This window comes from Dermacentor albipictus, chromosome 7, assembly GCF_038994185.2.
Source record: "Dermacentor albipictus isolate Rhodes 1998 colony chromosome 7, USDA_Dalb.pri_finalv2, whole genome shotgun sequence".
In the NCBI taxonomy this organism is placed as follows: Eukaryota; Metazoa; Arthropoda; class Arachnida; order Ixodida; family Ixodidae; genus Dermacentor; species Dermacentor albipictus.
Genome location: NC_091827.1, coordinates 72,054,474 through 72,078,105, shown reverse-complemented (window position 1 = coordinate 72,078,105; position 23,632 = coordinate 72,054,474). Strand labels below are relative to the sequence as shown.

The 23,632-nt window shown below is 46.5% G+C and overlaps 1 protein-coding gene across 1 annotated transcript; it reads right to left on the bottom strand.

Annotated features, from left to right (window-relative positions):
• Positions 1 to 382: 382 nt before the first annotated feature.
• LOC135916079 (tabkunin 1-like) lies at positions 383 to 22,826 on the bottom strand. The gene is made up of 5 exons (XM_065449315.1): positions 22,696 to 22,826; positions 16,672 to 16,857; positions 5,288 to 5,377; positions 4,289 to 4,334; positions 383 to 635 (listed from the first exon to the last, which is right to left on the bottom strand). The coding sequence occupies exons 1-4, from the start codon at positions 22,742 to 22,744 to the stop codon at positions 4,309 to 4,311; spliced, it is 351 nt and encodes a 116-aa protein (XP_065305387.1). The 5' UTR covers positions 22,745 to 22,826; the 3' UTR covers positions 383 to 635; positions 4,289 to 4,308.
• Positions 22,827 to 23,632: the final 806 nt, after the last annotated feature.

Below are 23,632 nucleotides of genomic sequence, written 5' to 3'. Positions count from 1 at the left end.
TATTTTGTTTTGCCGCTTTAGACAACATAAACCTATAGTCTGGACATGGGAAAACCACTCACTGTTCAAGGCGCCTTATTGCCAGGACAATTTGGCCCCGGGTGACAAAGAATGAATAGATCACTATAATCGACCTTGTAATTGGCCGGGACGCCAAACAAATACCTCCGAGCTTCATCAAGTCCCTCCAAGAAGGTGGGCCGCTGAAAAAGCGTGTCGCCTGCAGTGTAAGACTCTTATAGGGCAGCACGGTTGCGGATAGCACCGCATATTGGCTCTGCCACCTAAAGAAACCGTTGACAAGCATCACGCATTCGATCCAGCCTCCTGGCTATACGCTAGCAATATACGCAGATCATCATTAAAAATGTACGTTATCATGTAGGATGGTGAAACATTTTATTTTCCGCACTCACTTATCCTAATAATACGCAGTACTATCACAAGACTGGTGTGACAACACCAAGAAGGCGTTTTCTTTTAAACCAAACTTCTTATGCACTTGCAGGAATCAAGACTGCTAATAGGGCTAGTCGGAACGTTGCATTCTTGTTGGATTCTCTTGCAGGAAAGTAGTTTCAGCGTACCCATAGGTTAATAATTATTCCCTTGGTGTCGAAATTTTCAATGTTACCCTGCGAATAGAAAAAGCGAGAATTCAAATTAAATGTTGTGAATATATTACAGATTGGAAACTTCAAAAAGATAATAAGATTCGCAAGGCGACTATCAACGCGGGAGGCCATAGGTTCTGCTAAATTATTTTTTAGAATTTATTTCTCAAATCGCTCACAGCGATGTATATCAGCATTCGCCAGCTCGGATGAAATCTGGCCTGCCTGCTCGCGACCTTACACTGGCTCATTGCTAAAGGCCCTCATGAAAAACTTGAATTATTAAGGCGGAAGCCTTAGGTGGCTCATGGGGCGAAACCAATCCGGCGTTAACCATCCGGCGTTAACGCACCAAAATTCAATGGCGCTAGAATTGAGGTTCGAACTTTTGTCTTACGGTGAAAGTCGAACCCTACAAGTTTGGTGGCAATTAAGGCCACTCTAATGAAGGGACAGGTAATTCAGATAGAAGTTAATAAGGCACTCGAACGCAGGACCTTCAGCAAGGGTTCCACCCATGAACTGTGGTGTTAAGGTAAAGGTAATTGAGGTACATTTAATGAAGAGATACCTAATTCATACACTCGTACCCATGAACTTTAGTGGGAGTTAGACCCACTAGGAGGTACGGGCAAACCGGCCATATATTCCCGTTCAATCCCAATTGACTTCTTGAAGGCGGAAAGTTAAACTTGATACCTTTGGTGGTAATTATAGAGAAGCGAATTGAAGCACAGAAAATTAAGGTTGGTTTATTCAAGGCCTATGAACTCGCGACCTTTGGTGGGAGTCAAACCCTCGTCCTGTGGTGGGAGTCGTACTCATCCTGAGATATGGGCGAACCGGCGAAATCTCGAAGTCAGATTCAAGTTGACATCGTGAACGTCGTGAGTCGTGAACCATTTGCTGTTAATTAACGCGGGATTGCCTATGTCACTAGAACCCACGACCGAACAAGGAGATATGGGTGAACCGACCTTACCTGCAAGTTGGATTTCAATTAAGATTGTGAAGTTAGAGAATCGAACCCGCCACGTTTGATGTAAAATAGGAGGAAATAGATTAAGCCACGGGCAATTAGCGCAGAGTAAATTAGGGCACTCGAAACCAGATTTTGTTGGAGAAAACAGTAGGAAGTAACGACGCACTAGATTTAAAATGCAAAGTAATTTAATGACTCTGTCGTGAGAGCGCATGCTCTCACTTTTATCCTCTCGAGCGTGTGTGAAAGTGACGATTAACTTTTTTTACCCATTGATCATGCTGATTCTAACAGCATACGCCTGAATCTATTTGACCCAGGTGGTAAATTTCGTATGTCCGGGAGGTTACTCGAAGCGAGAAGCCAGGCGTTGCTTTCGCTCGCCATGACAGACTCCTGATGCGCCAGCCCCACACATCACGAACACGTAGAGGCATCAAAACAATATCCCGAAAGACTGCTGCCCGCGGCCTGTTCCTCGCACAGGCTGTGAAAAGAACCGGTGCAAAAAAATACCATAATGGAACAACCGCTTAAAGGTCGCAGACAGTGATCCTGACCTCCAACCCGCTCCAGGTCTAGACATAGGGCGGCATCGCGGTGACAAGGTGGCAGCCCATTCAGCTCCAAGTGGTCTAGCAGCAGTTCCCAAACATTGAGCCACGTGAGCTCCACTGAGCTACACGTACAGTCACCGCGCGACAATTACAACAATACGTACTACACTTTACTTGCGTTTGCGGCCCTAGCACGCACACGGCAAGAAGCAATACCTGACTTCCGCGCTCAGCTTTCTTTCTTCCTACAGGTGGAAAGAGCCGGCAATAAAAAAATGGCGTATGCCAATATGTTAACAGCGATTCAACTTGATATTTACTGTACTCCGATATAGTAAGAAGGGGCCCTATAACGTAAAGCTATTGCAATGTGGTTTTATTCCAATCTCCTCACGTCAAATCTGAATAACCGCCGACGCAAGCATCGGCTGGAGACCCGCAGCGTTGCCTTAACAGGCCAATAAAGCGCTTTCCTAGTTTATTGGAGGTGACTTTGCTTTTAAAGTGAATAATACTGCCTATATTGAGCGGTTTTCGTTCGTAATTGGCTGCCACGAGGCAAGGAGCATGTGCAAGTGGAGAGGGTTTCGATGGGGCCGAGCCAGCGCGCTCATAATAGATAGCTGGATGAAGGCGGTGGTGTCGGCGTTTTTTATTCGCCCGCTGTCCTTTACTTAGCTTGTGGTAGCTGATAGACAATCGCGGCGGCCAGCAACGGAAGGTTAAAAATGCCGCTAAAGCAGATCGTCAGCAACGAAGAGTTGGCAGAGCGAGGCCGTAAACACGCCGAAAGCGCTCAACAACGTTAAACGGCCACACGAAAACATTGATTATAGGTAAAGAAACCCGGGCTCTACGGCAGGTGCGAGTAGCCAGTGCATGAACGATCGGCGGCAGCCATCTCTTATTCCTTGCGGAACGGGGCAGCCTGCCGCTATACCAAAAAATATTATATTTTATTCGGCATAATAATGCATGTTTAACGCGCACATGCTACTTTGACGTCGTGAGATTTCATGGTTTTGCGACGTCACGTGACAGGCAGCTGAAGTGGGTGCAGCCCGAAAACGTTTGCGCAATAGCAGAAAGCTAATGGCGAAAAGGCGTCTAATCATGCATAATCATGCAGTCCAATCATGCGTAACCAGTGTATACACGTCATATCAGATAGAGAGCTATTCGGGTTTTCGAGACGTCACGTGGCAGATAGGCGAAGTGGAAGTGGCCCAAAAATGTTCTTTTTTTTACCAATCGCGGGGGGCTGACTACCGAACTGGAATGGAAATGTTTGGAGTAGCTTTAGGTTATGGCGCTCCAGTGCGCCTTGTGAAACAGCGCAGTGGTACTTTCAGATTTGAACGAAACATCTAAGCCATGGATGTTTCAATACAAAGTGAATAAACAATCAGTTGATTTGCTTAAGCTGCAACAAAGTTCTCCGAATACTTTAAGGTGCTCAGTAATTGTGGTAAACCAGAGTAACATAATGGTTTATTGCGCGCGTTGGCATAAGGGTGACTGGGGGTTAGAACCTGCAAATGCAGATTACTCTTCAATACAGACAGATTTGTCATCGCCCTATATCCACATTTTCCGAAGGACAGCCCTTCATGGAAGGTCGATGAGTCATTTCGATGTTTATCTGAATAATTTCAAGAATCATCCGACATTGCGCTGAGAAGAAAAGACAGCAGGTGATGTTTCTTATGTGGCACACCACAACACCTCAGAAATGAATGATCCATAACGTTTTACGATTTTCTTTTTTCCACTTGTTGGAGCGTTTTGAAGATATGCAGGGTGTGCCAAAGTGCGGCTATATTTACATTGCCAGTATACCTCCAAAATCAACACTAGGCTCCCTCATACAGCTGCGACATACCGGACGTGTCGGTTTTTGTTAAAAACTTCCGAGCATAAGTCTGATCAGAATCCCATGATAAACCTGTTCTCTAGAAGTGAATGTTTTTTAGAAGCAGAGCAATGGTCCAATAGCAATGGCGTATCATTTTGATGAGCCCACCGTTTGCTGATGATATCAGTACTGAAACCCTCCGAATTCGGCAGATGATACCACTGTGTGGTTAAGAAAAATGGCAGTGTCAACAGGCAATGTCCATTGGCCCTTTGTATACCTTTTTTATTTGCCGTCCCCTCATTCCTCGCTGTCATAGTCTGGATCTGGAATGAAGAGAGCTCAAGATAAGCACAGTTCATACACAATTATTATGCTGACATGCGCCGGGTGCTAATAACTTTTGGAATGTCTCTTACGGCTCAGTTACAGAGACAGATAAATAATCTGATGACAGCATGCTCGTTACACTTTGTTATTGTACTATCAAACCTGATCAAATTGCTGCGCTAGATTTTACCCAAGCACGTTTGCACAACACTAAAAAACTCCTTTTCCATGACCCAATAATCCTGAATTAAACATATTAAGGCTTACCCGCTGTACCACTCAACTAAAGAACGCATACATTCTGTGTAGTAGAAAAAAAAGTGGAGGGCGCTTAAGCTTTACATTAAGAATGGATACGCTATAGCATTCAATAACCGCGGACTGCTCACGTTTCCGTGCAACTGTCACTTATGTAACCGTAATGTTTACCGGGAAACGCTGGCAGTGAATGCTTTGCGCGAAGGCAAGCTAGCTGGTAGAAACGCGGCCTTTTGTGTCGACCGTGGTTGTGCGGACACGAGCGCCATCTAGATGAACTTGCGAGGAACCGGGCGTGCCGGTATATGAATGGTAGAAACACTGGAAAATGAGTTTGTGTTTCAGTTTCCGTGTATAAGAATTATGTTTTCTTGTACACTCAAATTGCAGTACGATGCTATCGTCTGTGTAGGTTGCGTGTGTGTGGATTTTTCTGACGCAGTTAACGATGATAAATCGAATAAGTTCAGTAATATGCTTGCGCTACACGGATGACCTGCGTGGTTGGACATTCGTTGTTCGGAATGATTTATATCTCGCAATACCGCCGAAGCTGGACGCAGGGCACGGGACGCAAAGGCTTCGTTTTTTACGATGCGGATCCCTTAACGCCGTCGCATTAATATATTTTCCTCAGAACAAGGCACTTTCCTAATGCTGTCTGCATACAATATATAAAAGTGAAACGTACGGCGTCGTCGGTGAACCCGTGGCTTCTTCTTGTGCTTCCCACTCCTGGAAAATGGACTCGGTCCAGGCTTCTGCTTCGCACAGACATTAGCTGCGTTAGTTAAACACATAGCCAATTTTAGCACTTAGAATGGGTAGAGCAAATATTAATCATTCAATCAAGTTTTTACGTTCTTCATCATGATTCTCATCATCAGCCTATTTTATGTCTACTGCAGGAAGAAGGACTCTTCCTACGATTTCCAATTACTCCTGTCCTGCGATAACCGATTCCAGCCAGCACCCGCGAATTCCTTAATTTCATCACTCCAATCATAGTAGAAAATAGAAAATGTATTCCGTCTCAAAAAAATTTGATAAAATATTGAAGGCAAATGTAACACTAGTAGAAAAAAGAATGAGACTGGCCTGACGTTATATCCCGCAACTACAAATATTTTAGTTTATGCCTTAACTTTTATATTGACCTGTTTCTTAGCACAACAATGCTGGTCAAAGTAACACATTGCACGTCTCCGGACATCTCAATAGCTCATCTGAAATGCTGCGACAGGTTACTCTATGCAAGCATGGAGTAGGAAGAAATTTTTATGAAGAGAAGGGAGGCCAGTCTGGGGAATACATCTCCTTAATGACCCAAGGCAAAGAGCGAAGTATAAGAAAAGAGATTCGTAATTGGCACGTGACTATGGTTAAGTACAGTGATCTACTATATACACGTTCTCTGGTTGGAAAAGCGTATATGGCGTGTTTCATAATACAGTAATTCATGTCAATTATATCGCAACAAGCAGGCACATATCTAGCAGTGCATAGAGGACTTTCGCATGGGGTGTGTAGTACGTGGAGGGGCCCTTGAGAGGCACTACTCGTTGATGCAATCAAGTATCTGCTGAATAATGACATGCAAACACATTTTGTGTGGTCTGCACATCACGGGCGCCCTAGAAACGAGCGTCTATACTAGACTCATTAAATATTTAAGTAGCAATTTTATGACGCATGGGGCATTGTCAACTCGTCCCTTCGCATTCATTTTTTTTTCTTTCGAAAAGAGGTGGAAGTCCAAACTGTCATGTCTTGTGGTCAGCCGTAAATGAATGGCACAAGCAAAGTATGTGTGTGAAGCCTATTTCGTCGAGGGTGTAAATGACAGCATAGCTCTGGCTTCGTTCCTGCCCACCTTTATAAAGGAATCGGTCAGTATGCGGCACATGAAGCCGTGACACATGGAGTAGTGCTTCCTGGCCTCTGCAGAGCAGAAGTGGAAGCCAGAATCGCATATTAGCGTCAAATGCATGAAGGCACTCTTGTGCCTTCATGCATTTCATCGTTTCTGGTCATCGTTTCTGGTCATTCTAAAATGGCAAGGAATTCGTTGTAGTACAATGGTACGCACAAATTAAGACACCTCCGGAAGCGGAGTCTTGATGTCGCAATTTAGACTACTATACGCTCTTCCCTGATAACTATAACTATTTATGAGTTGCCGTGCCACTTTTCAGTCAGGAAGGGCTGAACATTTAGCGACACTAATTAGTAGTATGCATTGAACTGCTTCTCAAATACTGGTCAGCTTAGCTGCTGTAGACCACATCCTATGTGTTATGCTGAAATGTTGCGTGACGTCAACGGTCCCCATCGCTCGTCAGCGCACGGAGATATGAAGGCACTTTTGTCTTCTTTGAGCGTGACTGACTTATGTGAACGCATTTACCTCGGTCAAGCCCTCCGCGTGCGTGCGTGAGCTTACCACGGCTTTCCTCCGCCTCCTTCCCTCTCACTATCTTATCTTTCTATCTTCTACCATACCCCAAAGAATGGCAGCCAAGCAGACGCCTTTCTGGTGAACAACACTGCCTTCTTTTTTATATTTCCTCCCACCTGCGTGATTTCCATTTAAGGTACAGTGTAAGCTGGTGCATGTGAAAAATTCATGTTAACTGCATCCGCATATGTAGGAGAAAGTGTAGGAGAGCGTGATCAACTGTTCGAGCCCTGCGGGCAGTACTTTTTACTTATTTGTTATTGCAGCGATTGAATGCCTCACTGTTGCCTATGCCACCATGCAAGGCAGAACTTCCGGTATGTGATTTGGTGCAAAGTCCAATGACAGTAAATTTAGCCGTGACATTACGGCTTCTCAGTGGTCGGCGTCAGCTTGTGTATTTTGTGGTGAAACAGCGCAGATGACGGGACATGTGAATAATGCACAATATAATGTACTGACTAGACAACGCTGTGTCTGCTTGTCTCCTTTGTTTTATATTACTATGTTGCTTCCAATTAGGAACCATTTGATAGTCAAGACATCACCCTGTCCATTTTTCTTGCGTCTCATCATCTGCGCAGTTTCGCAATAATGCACGTAATCCAAGAAGCCCAGCTAAGAACCCTTGTATCGTACACCTGTGGCGATGGCCATTGGGTGTCGGTGTTACGGACCAACCCCAAAAATTCTGTATGTGTCTGTGATTTCTCTGTGATGGCAGCAACCTCCCATGCACTCAAACTGGCTCATGTTGAAGATCAACTCGAGCGGGCCGGCGGACGCCTCTGCAATTGCGTCCTATTTAGTTGAGCATCGTAGTTGCCCTAGTCAAATTCTTAGTGCGCCAGCCTGTGCCCTCTCAAGTGAACTTATGAGTAGTAATAGGAAGCGGAGGTGAAATTCACTGTTAACCAAAAGCGTATCCTGAGCTAATAAGAAGCAGGGCAATATTCCAAGGGATAGTGCACAGCATATTATCACATCGCGAGCAGCATGTTTCTTGATCAAATCATCCTGTGAGAGTTAGTTAAATTACTTGTACGAAAATCCGTGTACAGAGGACCTTTCATCGATAGAAAAATTTCATGCAGCAAAGGGTGGGACGAAGCCATAAAATTTCTAAAATTTCAATAATTCTCAAAAGCGTATATGGACGTCGACACGTTTCAAGGTAAATGACCTTGGTCCCGAGAAAAGCTGCTTTTCAGCAATGGAAGTCCGTTGAAGGACGACCAAGCGAGGAGGCGACGCCGGACGAATGCGGCAATGGGAGGGTAGAGCCGAACATAAACGCCACCTGCATGGGCCCTACGATACGATCAAAATGATGATATCTGTACGGGCTCGCCGATTAGATAAAAACAATGTACCTGCACAGGCTCGCCGATTGGTTGAAAGGGACGTGACTCCAGCGGACTGAAGGCGTTGTAAGCAAGAAAACCACAGGAAAAGGAGACACGTTCTTCTTGCCACGTGCTGTAACGTACGATTTGCTGCCGGCCATCGATGACTCTTTACTGTTATTTTACTTCTTTGTAAGTTCAGTACATAATGTAACAGAACCCTCAATTTCCCAAGTCCACCTGAATGTCGGGAAAGTCCCGCGCTCTACGGAAGGTCAAATAGCACAACCTGTGTTAACAGCCTGTTTTCTCCGAAAATTATTCCTGTACACTAACACATTCTTCTGCGACATTCGCACTTGCTTGATTGCGAGAGTATAAACTGCTGGAGCACAGGTGCAATCACAATGATTTGGCCGTAGTAGAAGTAGAACCCGAGTATGCAGACTTGCTGTCCCTTCGGTGACACTGCAAACCTGACCTCCTAGAGGGCCCACATAAGCCGAATAGCTTTTAAGTAGCTGCAGTTGTTGAGGCAAGTCCGCTCCCGCAGGTTGTTTCTCGAACAATTTATTTCGTTAAATAAGAGTAAGAATGCTACCTTCGCAGAGCACATCAAAGGTAACATGCGGCAGCCCGCACCGCCCCGTTACTTAAGCCACTGGTGACTTGGCCTGGTTGTGCACCTCAGTACTCAAGTCTTTTGGCACACTATGCAGGCCCTTTTCTCGTATTCCACCGCCTCAGCGAGGCAAGCTGTAACATAGCGCGCCTCACCACCATCGGCTGACGTTCCGCCCGGACTCAAATAACGAATGCCGCCAGCATAAAACCCTGCATCCTGTGCGTGGCTACTTCACTCGCACGGCGGGCTTCGCCTACGTGAGGGGCAATATAACGGCACTTGTGTTAAACCTAAGAAGAGAAGAAGGAGTAGTGGCGATTCGTTCTCTTCTGGAACCCTCCCCGCATTCAGTGCTTTTGCGCGGAGCCTTCTAAAAATACGCTTCCCGTCATGTACCCGTGCCTAGGATCCCAGGATATCTGCTCACCGACAAGCGTTGCCAAAGAAATTGCATCGAGCTATTCAGACCCTAAATTTTCTTTTATCACAAGTGTTATAAAAGTTACAAACAGGGCTAAGTTGCCTCAAAAAGCCTGGTCAACGTTTCAAGAGGATGACCTATATTCGTCGAAGGTGGCTTTGTCACACTGAAGGTTTTTTAAAGGTAAGGAGGGTGTTGTCAAGTGCGTTCGTTGTCAGGGGTGACCGGCGGTAACGAGGAGACTCAAAGGAAATGAGCGCTGCCGTTCGTCGCCTCTAGGCGTGGCTTCCAAGATGAGCCGGCAAGAGCGGCAGAGCGGGAAGGCGGCAGAAGATAAAAAGTACATACGAGGAAGTCGGGGGTGCACGAGACTAGGAAGCCTTCAGCGACAAAGGTCGTACATGCCGTAGGGGACGTGCATTTGTGGTTTTGAAGAGCCGTTCAGTAGGCCAGTGGGCGAGCAACAAAGGGACACAAGTTGAAAAAATGATTCGAGTAGTGCGGCAGCAACTTGTCGGGTACTTTGAAGGTGTTATGATGGTGACGTGGAGCCTGGGGCAAATGAATGGGGATGGTTGGAAAGGAGCGCCTTAGTCTTTCAAGGGATGAAAGCCCCACTAATTTGGCGCTGGGGTGCTCGCGGCGGTACACAGAAGTGGCGTGACCCTGTAGGGTGAAGGCGCAAAAAAAACTATGCTGACCTCTGGGACCTCGGAATGTTTGGGCGGTGGTGAAAGAAAAAACGTAAAAAAAGTTTGGAAAACATAAGGAAAGAGAAAAAAGGAAGAGATAAGAGGGCAACCACCAAAAAAATGCGGAGGTGAGAGTTGACCACTTGAAAGGTGCTCGTCTGGTTAATATATTGTTACGTAGGATGACGCAGACGAAAAGCTATGTACAAATATATTTACAAGGAAAATACGCTGCGCTAGGCCAAGAGGCAACAGTCCGCGCTAGCATCTAATCGTCGTCGTCGTCTTCACACTACTGGCCTTTCGTGATCGCACATATTGTGCCGTAGCACTACCCCCGGCTGCAAAAGCGCCGTCCCGGAGCAACTAAAGATCGGACTCGGAAGCAGTGTAGTAGGCCTTGAGCCTACTGACGTGTACGACATCACTAGATGGCACAGAAGAGGACGAGGTTGAGCCCACAGGAGCAATTTCGTAAGTCACAGGCGTCACCTGGCGCAGCACGCGGTAGGGCCCTATGTATCGCGAAAGAAGTTTCTCTGAAAGTCCGACGTGACGAGAGGGCGACCACAGGAGCACGAGCGCACCAGGTGAAAACTGTACGTCACGATGGCGGGCGTTGTGCTGACACTGCTGAGTGGTCTGTGAGGCCGTAAGTCGAGCACGGGCAAGCTGGCGTGCATGGTCGGCGAGGGCGATGGCGTCGCGCGCATACTCGCTTGTTGAGACCGCAGCAGGAGGAAGGGCCGTGTCTAGGGGCAAGGTAGGTTCGCGACCGTACAGGAGATAAACGGGAGAAAATCCGGCGGTGTCGTGCCGGGAACAATTGTACGCAAATGTTACGTAAGGAAGGGCAATGTCCCAGTCGTGGTGGTCCTTGGAAACGTACTTGGCCAGCATATCGGTAAGAGTACGGTTTAACCGCTCTGTCAGGCCATTGGTTTGAGGATGGTATGAAGTAGTCAGTTTGTGTTGAATGGAGCAGGAACGCACAATGTCAGCGATAACTTTCAAGAGGAAGTTTCGACCACGGTCAGTAAGCAGCTGTCGCGGGGCGCCATGAACAAGATAATGTCACGCAAGAGAAAGTCCGCGACGTCAGTGGCGCAGCTGGTAGGGAGAGCCCGAGTGATAGCGTATCGGGTGGCGTAATCAGTCGCGACGGCTACCCATTTGTTCCCAGAGGATGACGTGGGAAAGGGACCGAGCAGGTCTAATCCAACACGAAAGAACGGTTCCACAGGGACGGTGATCGGCTGGAGATGACCGGCAGGTAGCACCTGAGGTGTCTTCCGACGCTGGCAGGGATCACAGGCAGCAACATAGCGTCGAACGGAGCGAGCGAGACCAGGCCAATAGAAGCGGCGGCGGACGCGGTCGTACGTGCGGGTTACCCCAAGATGTCCTGCAGTGGGTGCGTCATGCATCTCAAAGAGCACAGCCTGTCGTAGATGTTTTGGCACGACAAGAAGAAGATCAGGGCCATCCGGGAGGAAGCTCCTTCGGTACAGAATGCCGCCCTGGAGGACATATCGGCGAACGGATGCGTCGGTAGGTGTAGAGCGCAGACGCTCGATGAGTACTCGCAGCGATAGGTCTCGGTACTGCTCATCGGCGATGTTAGCGAAGGCAGACACAGAGAAAATGCCGTCGGCGGTACTACTGTCGGCGTCGTCAGGCTCGTCTACCGGGTAGCGAGACAGGCAGTCAGCGTCCTTGTGTAGTCGGCCAGATTTGTAGGTGACAGAGAACGAATATTCTTGGAGGCGTAAGGCCCAGCGACCAAGTCTTCCTGAAGGGTCTTTCAATGAGCATAACCAACAAAGCGCGTGATGGTCTGTGACAACGGAAAAGGATCGGCCATACAAGTATGGGCGGAATTTCGCAACCGCCCAAACTAGGGCCAGACACTCACGCTCAGTGATGGAATAGTTGCGCTCCGCGGGTGAGAGGAGCCTGCTGGCGTAAGCGATAACACGGTCGTGGCCACGCTGGCGTTGCGCTAGTACTGCTCCAATTCCGTGACCGCTGGCATCAGTACGGACTTCGGTAGGCGCAGAAGGATCGAAATGGGCCAGAACGGGAGGCGTTGTGAGAATGTCGATTAGATGAGAGAATGCAGAGGCCTCGTTATCGCCCCACTGGAAAGGAGAGTCTTTTTTCAAAAGGTCGGTTAGTGGTCGTGCTATGGCGGCGAAATTCCTCACGAAACGGCGGAAGTACGAACCAAGGCCGATGAAGCTGCGCACATCCTTGACACACGTCGGAACAGGGAAGTGCGTAACAGCATGGATCTTGCCTGGGTCCGGTTGCACTCCGTTCGCGTCAACGAGATGTCCAAGGACGGTAATCTGGCGACGGCCGAATTGGCACTTCGATCCGTTGAGTTGCAGACCGGCTCGCCGAAAAACGTCCAGGACTGCTGAGAGGCGCTCGAGGTGCGTAGCGAACGTTGGGGAGAATACGATAACGTCGTCCAAGTAGCACAAGCACGTGGACCATTTGAAACCGTGAAGAAGGGAGTCCATCATGCGTTCAAAAGTGTCAGGAGCGTTACATAGGCCGAACGGCATCACCTTGAATTGATAAAGACCGTCGGGTGTCACAAAGGCAGTCTTCTCGCGGTCGAGATCGTCCACGGCAATCTGCCAATAGCCGTAGCGAAGGTCAATAGAGGAGAAATAGCGAGCACCGTAGAGGCAGTCAAGGGCGTCATCAATCCGAGGTAGGGGGTACACGTCCTTTTTGGTAACCCTGTTAAGGTGCCGATAATCCACGCAAAAGCGCCATGAGCCATCCTTCTTTTTTACCAGCACAACCGGTGACGCCCAAGGACTACATGACGGTTCAATAATGTTCTTGGCAAGCATTTTGCGAACTTCTGCGTGAATAACTTTACGCTCAGCTGGTGACACTCGATACGGGCGGCGATGAATAGGAGGAACATCGCCGGTATTAATGCGATGTTTGACAGCTGTAGTTTGGGCTAAAGGACGATCGTTAAAGTCAAAAATATCGTGGTAGGAAAACAGAACACGGTAGAGTTCACGAGCGTGCTCGGAGGGCAAGTCGGGCGCAATCATTTTCCGTAAGTCAGCGATGGAACAATTTGTCGACTGCGATGGTAGAGAAGTATCGGATGATACTTCTCTACTGCAATGGATGCTACTGAGTGATCCTCGAACGAACAAAGCTTGGCCAAAGACATCCCACGTGGCAGCACTTGTGTCGTCAAGCCAAAGTTGACCACTGGCAGGCAGACGCAATTCGCCGTAATAGATAAAACTGTATGGGGTACTGTGATCCCGTGTGTAAGGAGGACGTCTTGCATAGGAGCCGCGATGTAGTGACCGTCGGGGACTGGTGGGGATGACACTAGGTCAACGTAGGTCAGTGCCGAAGGTGGCAAGCGAACGAAGTCGGCGGAACTGAGGCGACTGGGGTGTGGTTCAGTAGGATCCAGAACAGGCAGGTGAAGGCGGAGAGTACTGGCGGAACAATCGATGAGAGCAGAATGTGCGGAGAGGAAGTCTAAGCCGAGGATGATGTCGTGGGGACAGTGGGCGATGACTGTGAATAGCACGATTGTTGAGCGATCGGCGAAGGAGACGCGGGCGGTACACATACCAATTACGGGGGCTGTTCCGCCATCGGCGACACGGACAACAGGCGTCGTGGCGGGCGTGATAATTTTCTTGAGCCGGTTACGAAGGTCAGCGCTCATTACGGACAAATGCGCCCCAGTGTCTATGAGAGCAGACACGGAAACACCGTCGACGTGCACGTCAAGAAGGTTCAGATGAGTGGGCAAAGTCAGGAGAGGATTTGGCGGCGTAGGGAGCAATGCAGCGTCACCTCGAGGCGCTGCATCGTCTAGTTTTCCGGCTGGGAGCGGCGCCCGAAGGGAGTCGGCGAATAGGAGCGACGGGGCTGGGGAGAGCGATATTGTCGTCGTTGGGGCGAAGGCGAACGAGAATAGGGGCGGTTCGTTGCAGGAGAATCAGTGGCGGCATTATCGGAGCGTGCGGCATAGGGACGAGAAGGGCCACATGAGGGGTGAGAGTAGGCAGTATACGTAGACCGGATCGGGGAACTCCAGCGACTACGACAGTGCCGAGAAATGTGCCCGATTCGATGGCAGTGGAAACAAATAGGCTTGTCGTCAGCAGTGCGCCACTCAGATGGGTTGCGGAAACGTGGTGGGTAAGAAGATGCGGGACGGGGCGAAATCGAAGAAGCCGGGCGGGTATCAGGGCGATGGGCCGGGCGGGTATCAGGGCGATGGGCCGAGCAGATGGTGTGAAGACCCATGTTTTCAAACTCCTGGCGGACAACTGCCTGGATCAGTGAGACCGTGACTGCAGATGCGTTGGTGGGACTGGAGTCGACGGCAGCCGGATAGGCGGCCCCGATCTCACGCCGGACGATCCTGGTAACATCGGCAGTGTTGTTGGGACGAGGAGCGTCGGCACAGGAAGATGTCGCTGGGGTGTTGGGCAGACGGGCAAATTGCTGGTCAATACGTCGGCTTTTGGCGAGTTCCAGGCGGCGGCACTCTTTTATAACAGCATCCACCGTGGCTACGTTGTTGCAAACGAGCAAGTTGAAGGCGTCATCGGCAATGCCTTTGCGGATGTGGGAAACCTTGTCTGACTCAGTCATGTGGGTGTCAACTTTGCGGCACAGAGCCAAGACGTCCTGAATGTACCTGACATAGGGCTCTGTTGACGTCTGCACACGGCCGGAAAGCGCCTTCTGCGCGGCAAGTTTTTGACCGTAGGGGTTGCCGAACAAGTCTCGAAGCTGTGTCTTAAGGGAATCCCAACTGGTGCGCTCATCTTCGTGCGTGCGATACCAAACTCGAGGTGTGCCACCGAGGTAAAAGACTACGTTGGCGAGCATAATAGTAGGGTCCCACCGGTTATTGCGGCTGACGTGTTCATAGAGGCTGATCCAGTCATCGACGTCTTCCCCATCGTGGCCCGAGAATACGCCAGGATCACGGGTAGCGGGGAGAGTGATGTAGGTCGTCGAAGGGGCAGCAGGTGTCGGAGCCGGCGGAGTCGGGTTGTCGTCGCCGGGGGCCATGAAGGAAGGCTCGACGTACCGTCCACTGCGAAGCTCCGTGACGAGGTACAGGGAACGTCCACCTCCACCAGATATGTTACGTAGGATGACGCAGACGAAAAGCTATGTACAAATATATTTACAAGGAAAATACGCTGCGCTAGGCCAAGAGGCAACAGACCGCGCTAGCATCTAATAGTCGTCGTCGTCTTCACACTGCTGGCCTTTCGTGATCGCACATATTCTGCCGTAGCAATATGAATTCATGCCAAGGAGAAAACATTAACTTGTGTTGTAGGGAGGGGCGGGAAAGAGCGGCAAACGGGGCAATATTCTTAATAATCGCTTAGTAAGCTTAGTAGTAGCTTAGTAATCGAGGTTAGCTGCTGGCATAATCTCCTTCTCTGACTTTGTTAATGACATGATAATTTCATGTTTAAGTTACAGCTTTCTGCGATACTAGGTTGCTAGGTGCCATAGTCATTTTTGTCAGGCTTAGGCACTTGGTTTTGTGTACTACGGTTGATTCCGCATATTTCGTCTTGTGAGATGAAGGAAAGTTTGTTTGTAGTGTACAGGGCCCTGCTTTGTCGTAATAATGGCTGTGTTACTTTGAGTAGCTGGCTGCTTTTTTGGGTCAACTTCGTTCTGTATCTGCACGATGGCCACTGAGCTTTGCATGAATTTGTTCGCCCAGTTTCACCTGTGTATTGTTTAGACAGTCCAGATAGTACACTGTGTTACTTGATGTGCAGGTGAAACTTCAGCTTAGCTTCTGAAGCTAATCCAACCTTGTACTTTCGTCTGTTTTAGTAGACTGTAAATGTTTGCTTGTAGAGCCCCTGGGGCGACCCCAGGGACAGGATCTTGACTTCGTCTTGGTCACAAGAATTCACAAGAATGCACAAGAATTCCCTTTAAGTTAGGTCTGCGTCTATAGCTGCTCTGGCGCGCCGGGAAAGAAGTTATTGGTTTTGTGGTTGCTGGTGAGAATTAGGCAGCACACATTAGCAATGTTTTTTGCAGATTCTATAGCGCTTTTGAGAATTCACTAGCAACAAGATCCTTTGTTGTTCTGGTGATATTATGGGGGTGTTTGAGGGCCTTGGTTCCTCTTAAGTTTCATTGCTTAGGCATAGCCTTCTTGAAGGGCACTGTTCGAGTGGTTCCTGCTTGATAGGCTTTGTGTGATGCCTCCAAGCGTTACCACAAGTTCCTTTTGTGAACTGCAAAGGCGGCCAACTAAAAGTTCTATTGGCACCACGCACGCACTTATATGTGATTGGTACGTCTGAACCTCCGTGGATCAGCGAGAAATTCATATCATAAATGCTAAACATAATAGGCTATCACACATCATTACAAACACATTGATCACTAGTAAATTTCTTCGCTCTCATTGACTCTCCTCATCCCAGTGCTTCACTAAAACACCAAACTGCATCTATAAATCACCAGCTACTCACTTTCACAAGCGCTGTTACACAGCTGGCACGATTCAAATCTGTTCGCGTTTCCACCACAACCTCCATATAGAAAAGGTCGACAGGCCGCCATGCCCAGGTCGAAGTACCACTGCCAAGACAGCTGCCATCCAACACCGCAGTTTCCAATATCTTTAGGTAACGAACATTCCGGCCTGCGCATCGTGCCTGAAAAGAAGAAAAGCGTGCTCTAATGCGAAATACCAGCCCTGGAGGGTTGCGTTTTTCTCGGTTCTAACTGTTTCCACTTTTATGGGCATCAGACTGGTTGATGCAACGGGATTTTCAAAGCTATAATTTGAAGGACAGAATATTTACTAAGCAATCGGAAATGCATTCCCCGAACGCGGCACCTGCTAACATCTGATAGTAAAAAATTGCAAATTCACTACTAATGGGCAAGAAATAATCTGTGCATTAGGGAAAGCAAATTGGCGATCAGGTAAATGTTGTCTCCCGTTTTCTTGTTTCCACTTTCAGTTATAAATTTGCACCAAATTAATCCTCACAACAATATAGCCACCGCCTACATGTTTAGCAATTTATATCGTTTTTCAGTAACGAAGATCAATCCTACATATAGCAATAGTTTGATGACAGAAGAGCGCGGGCAGACAGGTTTTTTTCTTAGGTGGGGGAGCCTAAATAAAATAGTTTCATTTGATAAGAGAAAACACTGAGCATCACGTTCAGCTTGTGATATGCACTGTAGCGCAATATATGCAGAGTTTTATTCCAATACCGCCCATTATGTGCTTAAATCTTCTCCTGATAGGAAGATTTTTCAAAAGCAATTATCTTCCATTGTTCTTGGTCATACATTAAGCTGAGCTGCTCATAGAGAAGTAACTACTGATGCTTAATAATTCTGGGGAAGGAAGGGGTATGATAAATGTGCACATTGGCCAAAACTGGCACCCGAAGCAGATTACTCGGCGAACTAGATTTACTCTCTCTTTAGCTAATCGTTATAAAAGAGCCGTCCTTAAAATAATACCTTTCCCTACTCATAACGCACCAGTCAATTACGAGAATTATTCTCGAAGCGTACGATCACCTGTTAGGACCAGGAAAATCTATAAATTTCGAGGTGCTACTTGCTATTCATACCATACGGGAGTTTCAGTTTACTCTCCTTTGATAGTCTCAGCAAACGAAGAGCTCCATGGAGACCCTATGCAGACTCAGCGGGGACCTGATAAGGCAAAAAAGTTTAAGTAAAGTAGACCAGTACTTAAGGAAAAAAATGTTTTAAAAAAACCTGTTGCAGTTCTTTTAATCCCGCTGCGTGTTCTTGTGTCAGCCCATAAAGAACATCATCAAGCATTCAATAAATAAGATTAGGCCCGATACAACGCAATCACTCGTAGGTATGGAGTTACGCATTCAGTCACGCTATATAGTAATATACATTTAAGTGTCACAATGGCGAACATATGGCGATCAGGGCAAGCGGCACACCAAATGCACGCGACTTCATCGTCCTTTTTGGTGCCGGTGCAACGAAAAGAAGCGGACGCTGCAGGGCCATGGTTCTAATCAGAAAGCCGCGGGACAGCTGAGCGGTGCGATAGGAAGAAATGAATCTCTTATCTGTAGCAAAACGCAATCTATCACGGTGACATGTAGGTTCGAAGGCATTTGCAGTGGCGTGTGGTTACTCATATATTGTTGTCGGTCACGTAAATTCAGGAATGGTATCGACACTACTGGGAAGTGGTCGGAAGCCACGATGGTTGACACGATGCAAACCAGAGAACTCAGAGACGCCTAATTTGCTCTTCGTGGCGTCAGCAACGAGACTGCACTGCCGCACTCGCATAAAAACTTGGCGCAGGTGAGTCTGGTGTTCGACCGTACTGCGGCTGAAAACGAGCATATAATCTAAAAAGACCAAATAACAGGAGAAGCCACGAAGTACATTGTCAAGTAAGTGCTGAAACAAAGGTAATCGAACATACCAAAAGGAGTGATGATAACAGTCTTCTGTATATCAGATGGCTGGACAGGTGTGGGGTGATACGCTTATACAAAATTAATTTTGCAGAAAATTCTAAGCCCCTAAAGTCATACCACGTCATCGCATTACGCGTGTGATCGCACGCGTAATGCGAAGACGTGCGATCGTTCCCCGCCTGCGTCAAGTTATTTTTCATGCACTTTCAATTCCCTTAATTTATAAGTTTTTTATTTCAATTCGTAATTACAAGTAATTTCTTCCGTGTGGTGCTTGGTGAATTTGTTTGTGGGCTTCTCATGATATGATAAAAGGCCCAATGGTCTTATATAGTGGGTTAGTAGTTCACACACATGAACTAAATAAACAAAGCACCATCTCATAGTGTACACTAATAAATGCAGCGGGAACTTGTAAATGTAAGAAGAAACACAACAGTGAATTACTCAGCTAGGCAGAACAATAATGTACAATAAAAGATACATGGTAAACACTATGTGTAATACAAGCTATACGCATAATAGCAATGCAACTATATGCACAAATATGAGAGGCGTAAAGATGAGCGTTTGAATCTGAAGGTGACTCTATAGCTTGTCAGTCAGGTCGTCGTTGGTCGCTGATACAGCCGATGTCTCCTGGCAGTTTATTCTCATGATAAAAGTGGCCTTGAACCACTTTGTATCGAAGTACAGAAAGGTATTTGAAGTCAAGATAGGCTATTTCAAAAATCTTTTGCCTAAGAATGTACTTAAAGGCGTTCAGCAGAAGCGGAGTTATTCACGATGAAACGCGGCCTCCACTGTGCTCCCGTTCCTTCATCAACACCTTGCACGGCGAAAGCTAGGTCTCAGTGGGGCGGGCCCGGAACTCTCCGCCTTCTAAATGTCTCCGTTCGGCGCCATTCGAAACAGGTTAGTATAGGAAGAAAATGTTTCATACTGAATTGCTGGTGCAGACGTGAAAGACTCGATGGGCAGATTCAATAAGAGCTGCTAATTGGGAAGGGCTGTGATAAACATTGTGACACACAGGCCGAAGCGATCGCAGTCAGCGGGATTGTAAAGACGATTTTAACGGTGTGTTTATTTCACTGATCTTGGTTTTCGCGCCTAATCTTTTCGTATGAAACAGGAACTTTTCGTATGAGGGGATTCAAATTGAGATATTAGATACGAAATGTAAGAATTCTTCATATATGAGGTGTAATCCAGTTTAATAATAATAATAATAATAATAATAATAATAATATAATAATAATAATAATAATAATAAGCTTTATTTCACTCATGAAGAGAGGGTGTGTGGGAAAGAAGCTGACAAGTCAGCTTGACTAGTTCCCAGCTCCCCGCAGTACAATATACAGGAAATAGAACACTTTTGGCATGGCAACATAAAGAGCACAAAAAAATAGTAATAGTAATGCAGCAATAACTTGTCCACAACAGTAAGAATAAGTTACTCTAGAAATAAAAAGTTAGCTCCGTGATAGATCAACGTTAAAAGGAAACGTACAAGCATGAAAACACTGCATGTACAAAGCGCTAAACAATGAAGGAAAAGACGAAAAAAAGCGTAATACCGCAACTTAATTTTTTTTTTGAACTGGCGTAATATAAGTTGCGCTTAACCATTCCGAGTGTCTCACGTACGCTGTTACAGTACTAGGCTCCATGACAAAGCCGACGGCAAATGAACAGCTAAATACACAATGTTGGATAAAAATTCAACTGGACTGCTATTCAATGTGTAGAATTTTGTAAATGAGCTTAGCTTTACAGTGAGCAAAATAGCTTTTCTTTTCTTTACGTTGACTTCTACTTGCCAGTCACGACACCATTTACTTACCTTTTCGAAATCTCACTACAAGTTATTAGGAATATGTGTGTTACCTACCTGGTTATGACGCAACCATCGACGACTAATTTTACAAAGAAAGCTACTACCTTTAGACGTAATGCGACTTAGAAACAAAACCGGCCAGAGCACACACTCTTGTGGTATTGCTGATTTGGTGTGCGTATATCTTGCGATAGATATTACTCTATCAGTCATGCCAAAGTTGTGCATTGAATAGAGAAATTAACAAATCTTCGATCCTAAAAGGTAGCGCACGCCGGTAGACTCTTAGTACATACAGAATATTCTACAAGACATTGCCCTATTTACTTCGGTACCTTGCTAATTCATAATTACATCAGACAACCCGATACACTGCGTGCATCAAATTGCCTTTCTTTTTCTTTTTTTAAACGGTACTGCGGGACTTCTCCCTGGCGTTACTCATTTACAGCTTTGTGTAAAACATGTCGCAACTTATTTACCTTTGGTAGTATGCAAGTTGCAGCACCTACATAGTTTTTACTTACGCCACAGGTGCACTTATGTCTTGTGTCACTACGGTAACGGTAATGGGTGTTATACGGGTGTTAACGGGTGTTAGTAACGGTAACGGGTGTTATACATTTGGTACTTAGAACATCTCGCATTGCTTTGTGCCTTGTGTTTGTATAATTTAAAATGTCATTTTTATCCATTACATGTCAATTCATGGAAAACTAACTTGCATTGTCATTGATTGACTTTAGTTTCCATTTACCTTCTATTATTTTGCAGAAACGATAAGTCTGCAACAACCTTGCCCATTCTTCTTGGTTAGGTGGGTTAGGTAGGTGCCATAGTTTATTAGTACACTAACGAAGAGGTTTTGCGCAAACCATAAGTAAGTGAGATAACACAATTCGAGCCCTCGACCTGGCGCACGGCGCCAGTATTAAAAACCAGAACAACATTTTCGAAATGTTATCAAAGAGGCTATGTTATGGACAACACTTAAAGCCTATATTCTCTCATGTTATTTTCATTCACGGGTTTATATAGTGCAGCTATCAAAGTTCCGGGACGCAGAATCCTTAACTTTTATCAGGCGAAGCCTATTTTTATCGTTTATTATAATAATCTATTATTAGTCTATAATAATCATAGTCTACCAAGGGCTATTCGCTTAATTGCCCGGTCCTGGCACAGATTGGTCCCGAAGTGGTGGTGAAATAGTAGAGCGTCCGCCTCGTATACTGGAGGTACTGAACTCGAATACCGCTATCTTTTTAATCTGTAGAACGACCGAGCGCACAGTTTCTAGAATGTAGAACGACCAAGAGCTCTGTTTTATTTGGGTTCTCATCTGGGAGAAGGGGGTGGGGGGGGGCATAGAGGTTTGCGACGGGGCGTGGGCGCCCCTTGTCCCCACAATAGCACTTATCAATTGCGTTACCAGAGCCGCTGCTCTGGGAGGCAGACCAGTGCTGCCACCGTGTACCTAGCTGTGAAAAATAGCTACCAGTGCGCAATGGGTCTAGTGCTGTACAACTACGGGAGTTTCGGACCCTTGGAAGGACACGCGCAGATTGGGATTGGTGGCACGAGACCACCGCTCCTTTTTCCGCGGAAAGGGAGAGGGTCAGCAGGGGCTAACCAGAGTTCTGTCGAGAATTTAGGGTGCTGACTTTTTAGCAAGCCTTTAACCTCGAAAGAAAGCCGAACGCCAGGCCGGAGTCACGAGTGAAATAGTAATTAATAAACATGTTAAATTCATCTTCGTCTGCTGTTTACTGACAGACATACCTATAGTTACATTTCATAGCGTGTTTATTTGCTCGGTAGGCGAATCCGCCTTGTCACTTTAATAAAACACTAAACTTTAACAAAAAATAACTTCCTGCTTTCTCCTATTATCACTTCAGTGCCGCTGCTTCAAGCAAATGCCACTTTTTGCTTATTCCAGGGCTGCAATAATACTGCTAACAAAGCCATATACACAAGGTGCAAAGAAGTTCTCGACAGCTTGCATATCGCAACCACAATTTTCCAAATTTTGAGCAGCTGAATCGGTATCAAATTTAAGTTGAGCGTTTTAACAGAAGCATGAATCTGCTTATTGGCAGCAACGTGCAGTTTGAAGGAAAAGTGCATTCTTCAACAAAATTTGAAAAAAAAGAAACAATCACATATCAAAGTAGCCGTAATTGTGTACAATAGGGATGCCTTACATGGGACGATGACCAGGAAGAGGAGAAAAACACAGACTTCCCACTTCATTTTGCTGTTGGGACGTAGCGGGCGTCCGCGTTACGATCTCGGAACCTACGTGAACGCCAGCTGTCACTTAAGTAGGCAGTCGTCCGTGCCGTAAATTATACGTTGCGTTTGCAGGTGTTCTCTTTCGTTCTCGTTCATGCTAGCCCACACAAACGCCGCCTGTTACGGTTCGATGGCATGATGTTTCTTTTCAATGTTTACACGGAAGCCATTGATTCAGCTCGAGTACGCGTCCTATCAACAAGTTATTCAGTGTTCTGTCATTGCCGGCATGCGTACCCGGAGACCCAGCTTTTTCCATTTGCAGTAACTCTGTCGCGCTGAAGTTAGCTTCCGACTTGGAACGTCTTGTAGTTTCCCCTTAAATCAACCTTTGTTTCAACGCGTTCGTACAAAAACGACGCAGTGAAAGCTGTGTGACGTTTTCTGTGATGACCATTTCTTACTTTGACAACTATAAGGTTCGAATAGCCTGCACACGTGGCTTCTGTCCTTATTTTCTTCGCACACCACCAGTGCCATTTTTTTCTTAAGTCCAACGTGCAATTAGGGGGTATAGGGGGTGGCTTTAGAAGTACTGTTCCTGCTAAGTTTTCCTGATTTAGGTTTTTAGACTCTCACTCTTCTTATGCTATTGACTCTACACTTCGGACGAACGTTCACAGTTTCCTCGAAATGTTCTTCTTGGAACTGGTACCAGGACTAAAGTTTTGACTTGGTCAACAAAAAAAAAACAACTAAATAAATCAAACAAATGCGTTTGATGTGTATGATATAACGAATAATCATGCAGACAATTCTTAGTAAACTATTCCAACAATAATTACGGGACTTGCGCTCTAATATGTATTGCGCTAGCCCTGTTTCAGCGCCTCAAGATTGGAGTTG

Excerpts from the sequence above, each read along its gene's own strand:
- LOC135916079 (XM_065449315.1), bottom strand. The coding sequence starts at position 22,744 with ATGAAGTGGGAAGTCTGTGTTTTTCTCCTCTTCCTGGTCATCGTCCCA. Across the intron at positions 16,858-22,695 it reads CTTCCTGGTCATCGTCCCAT|GCACGATGCGCAGGCCGGAA; the intron begins GTAAGGCATCCC and ends TCTTCTTTTCAG. Across the intron at positions 5,378-16,671 it reads GTGTAACAGCGCTTGTGAAA|CTAATGTCTGTGCGAAGCAG; the intron begins GTGAGTAGCTGG and ends TAACTAACGCAG.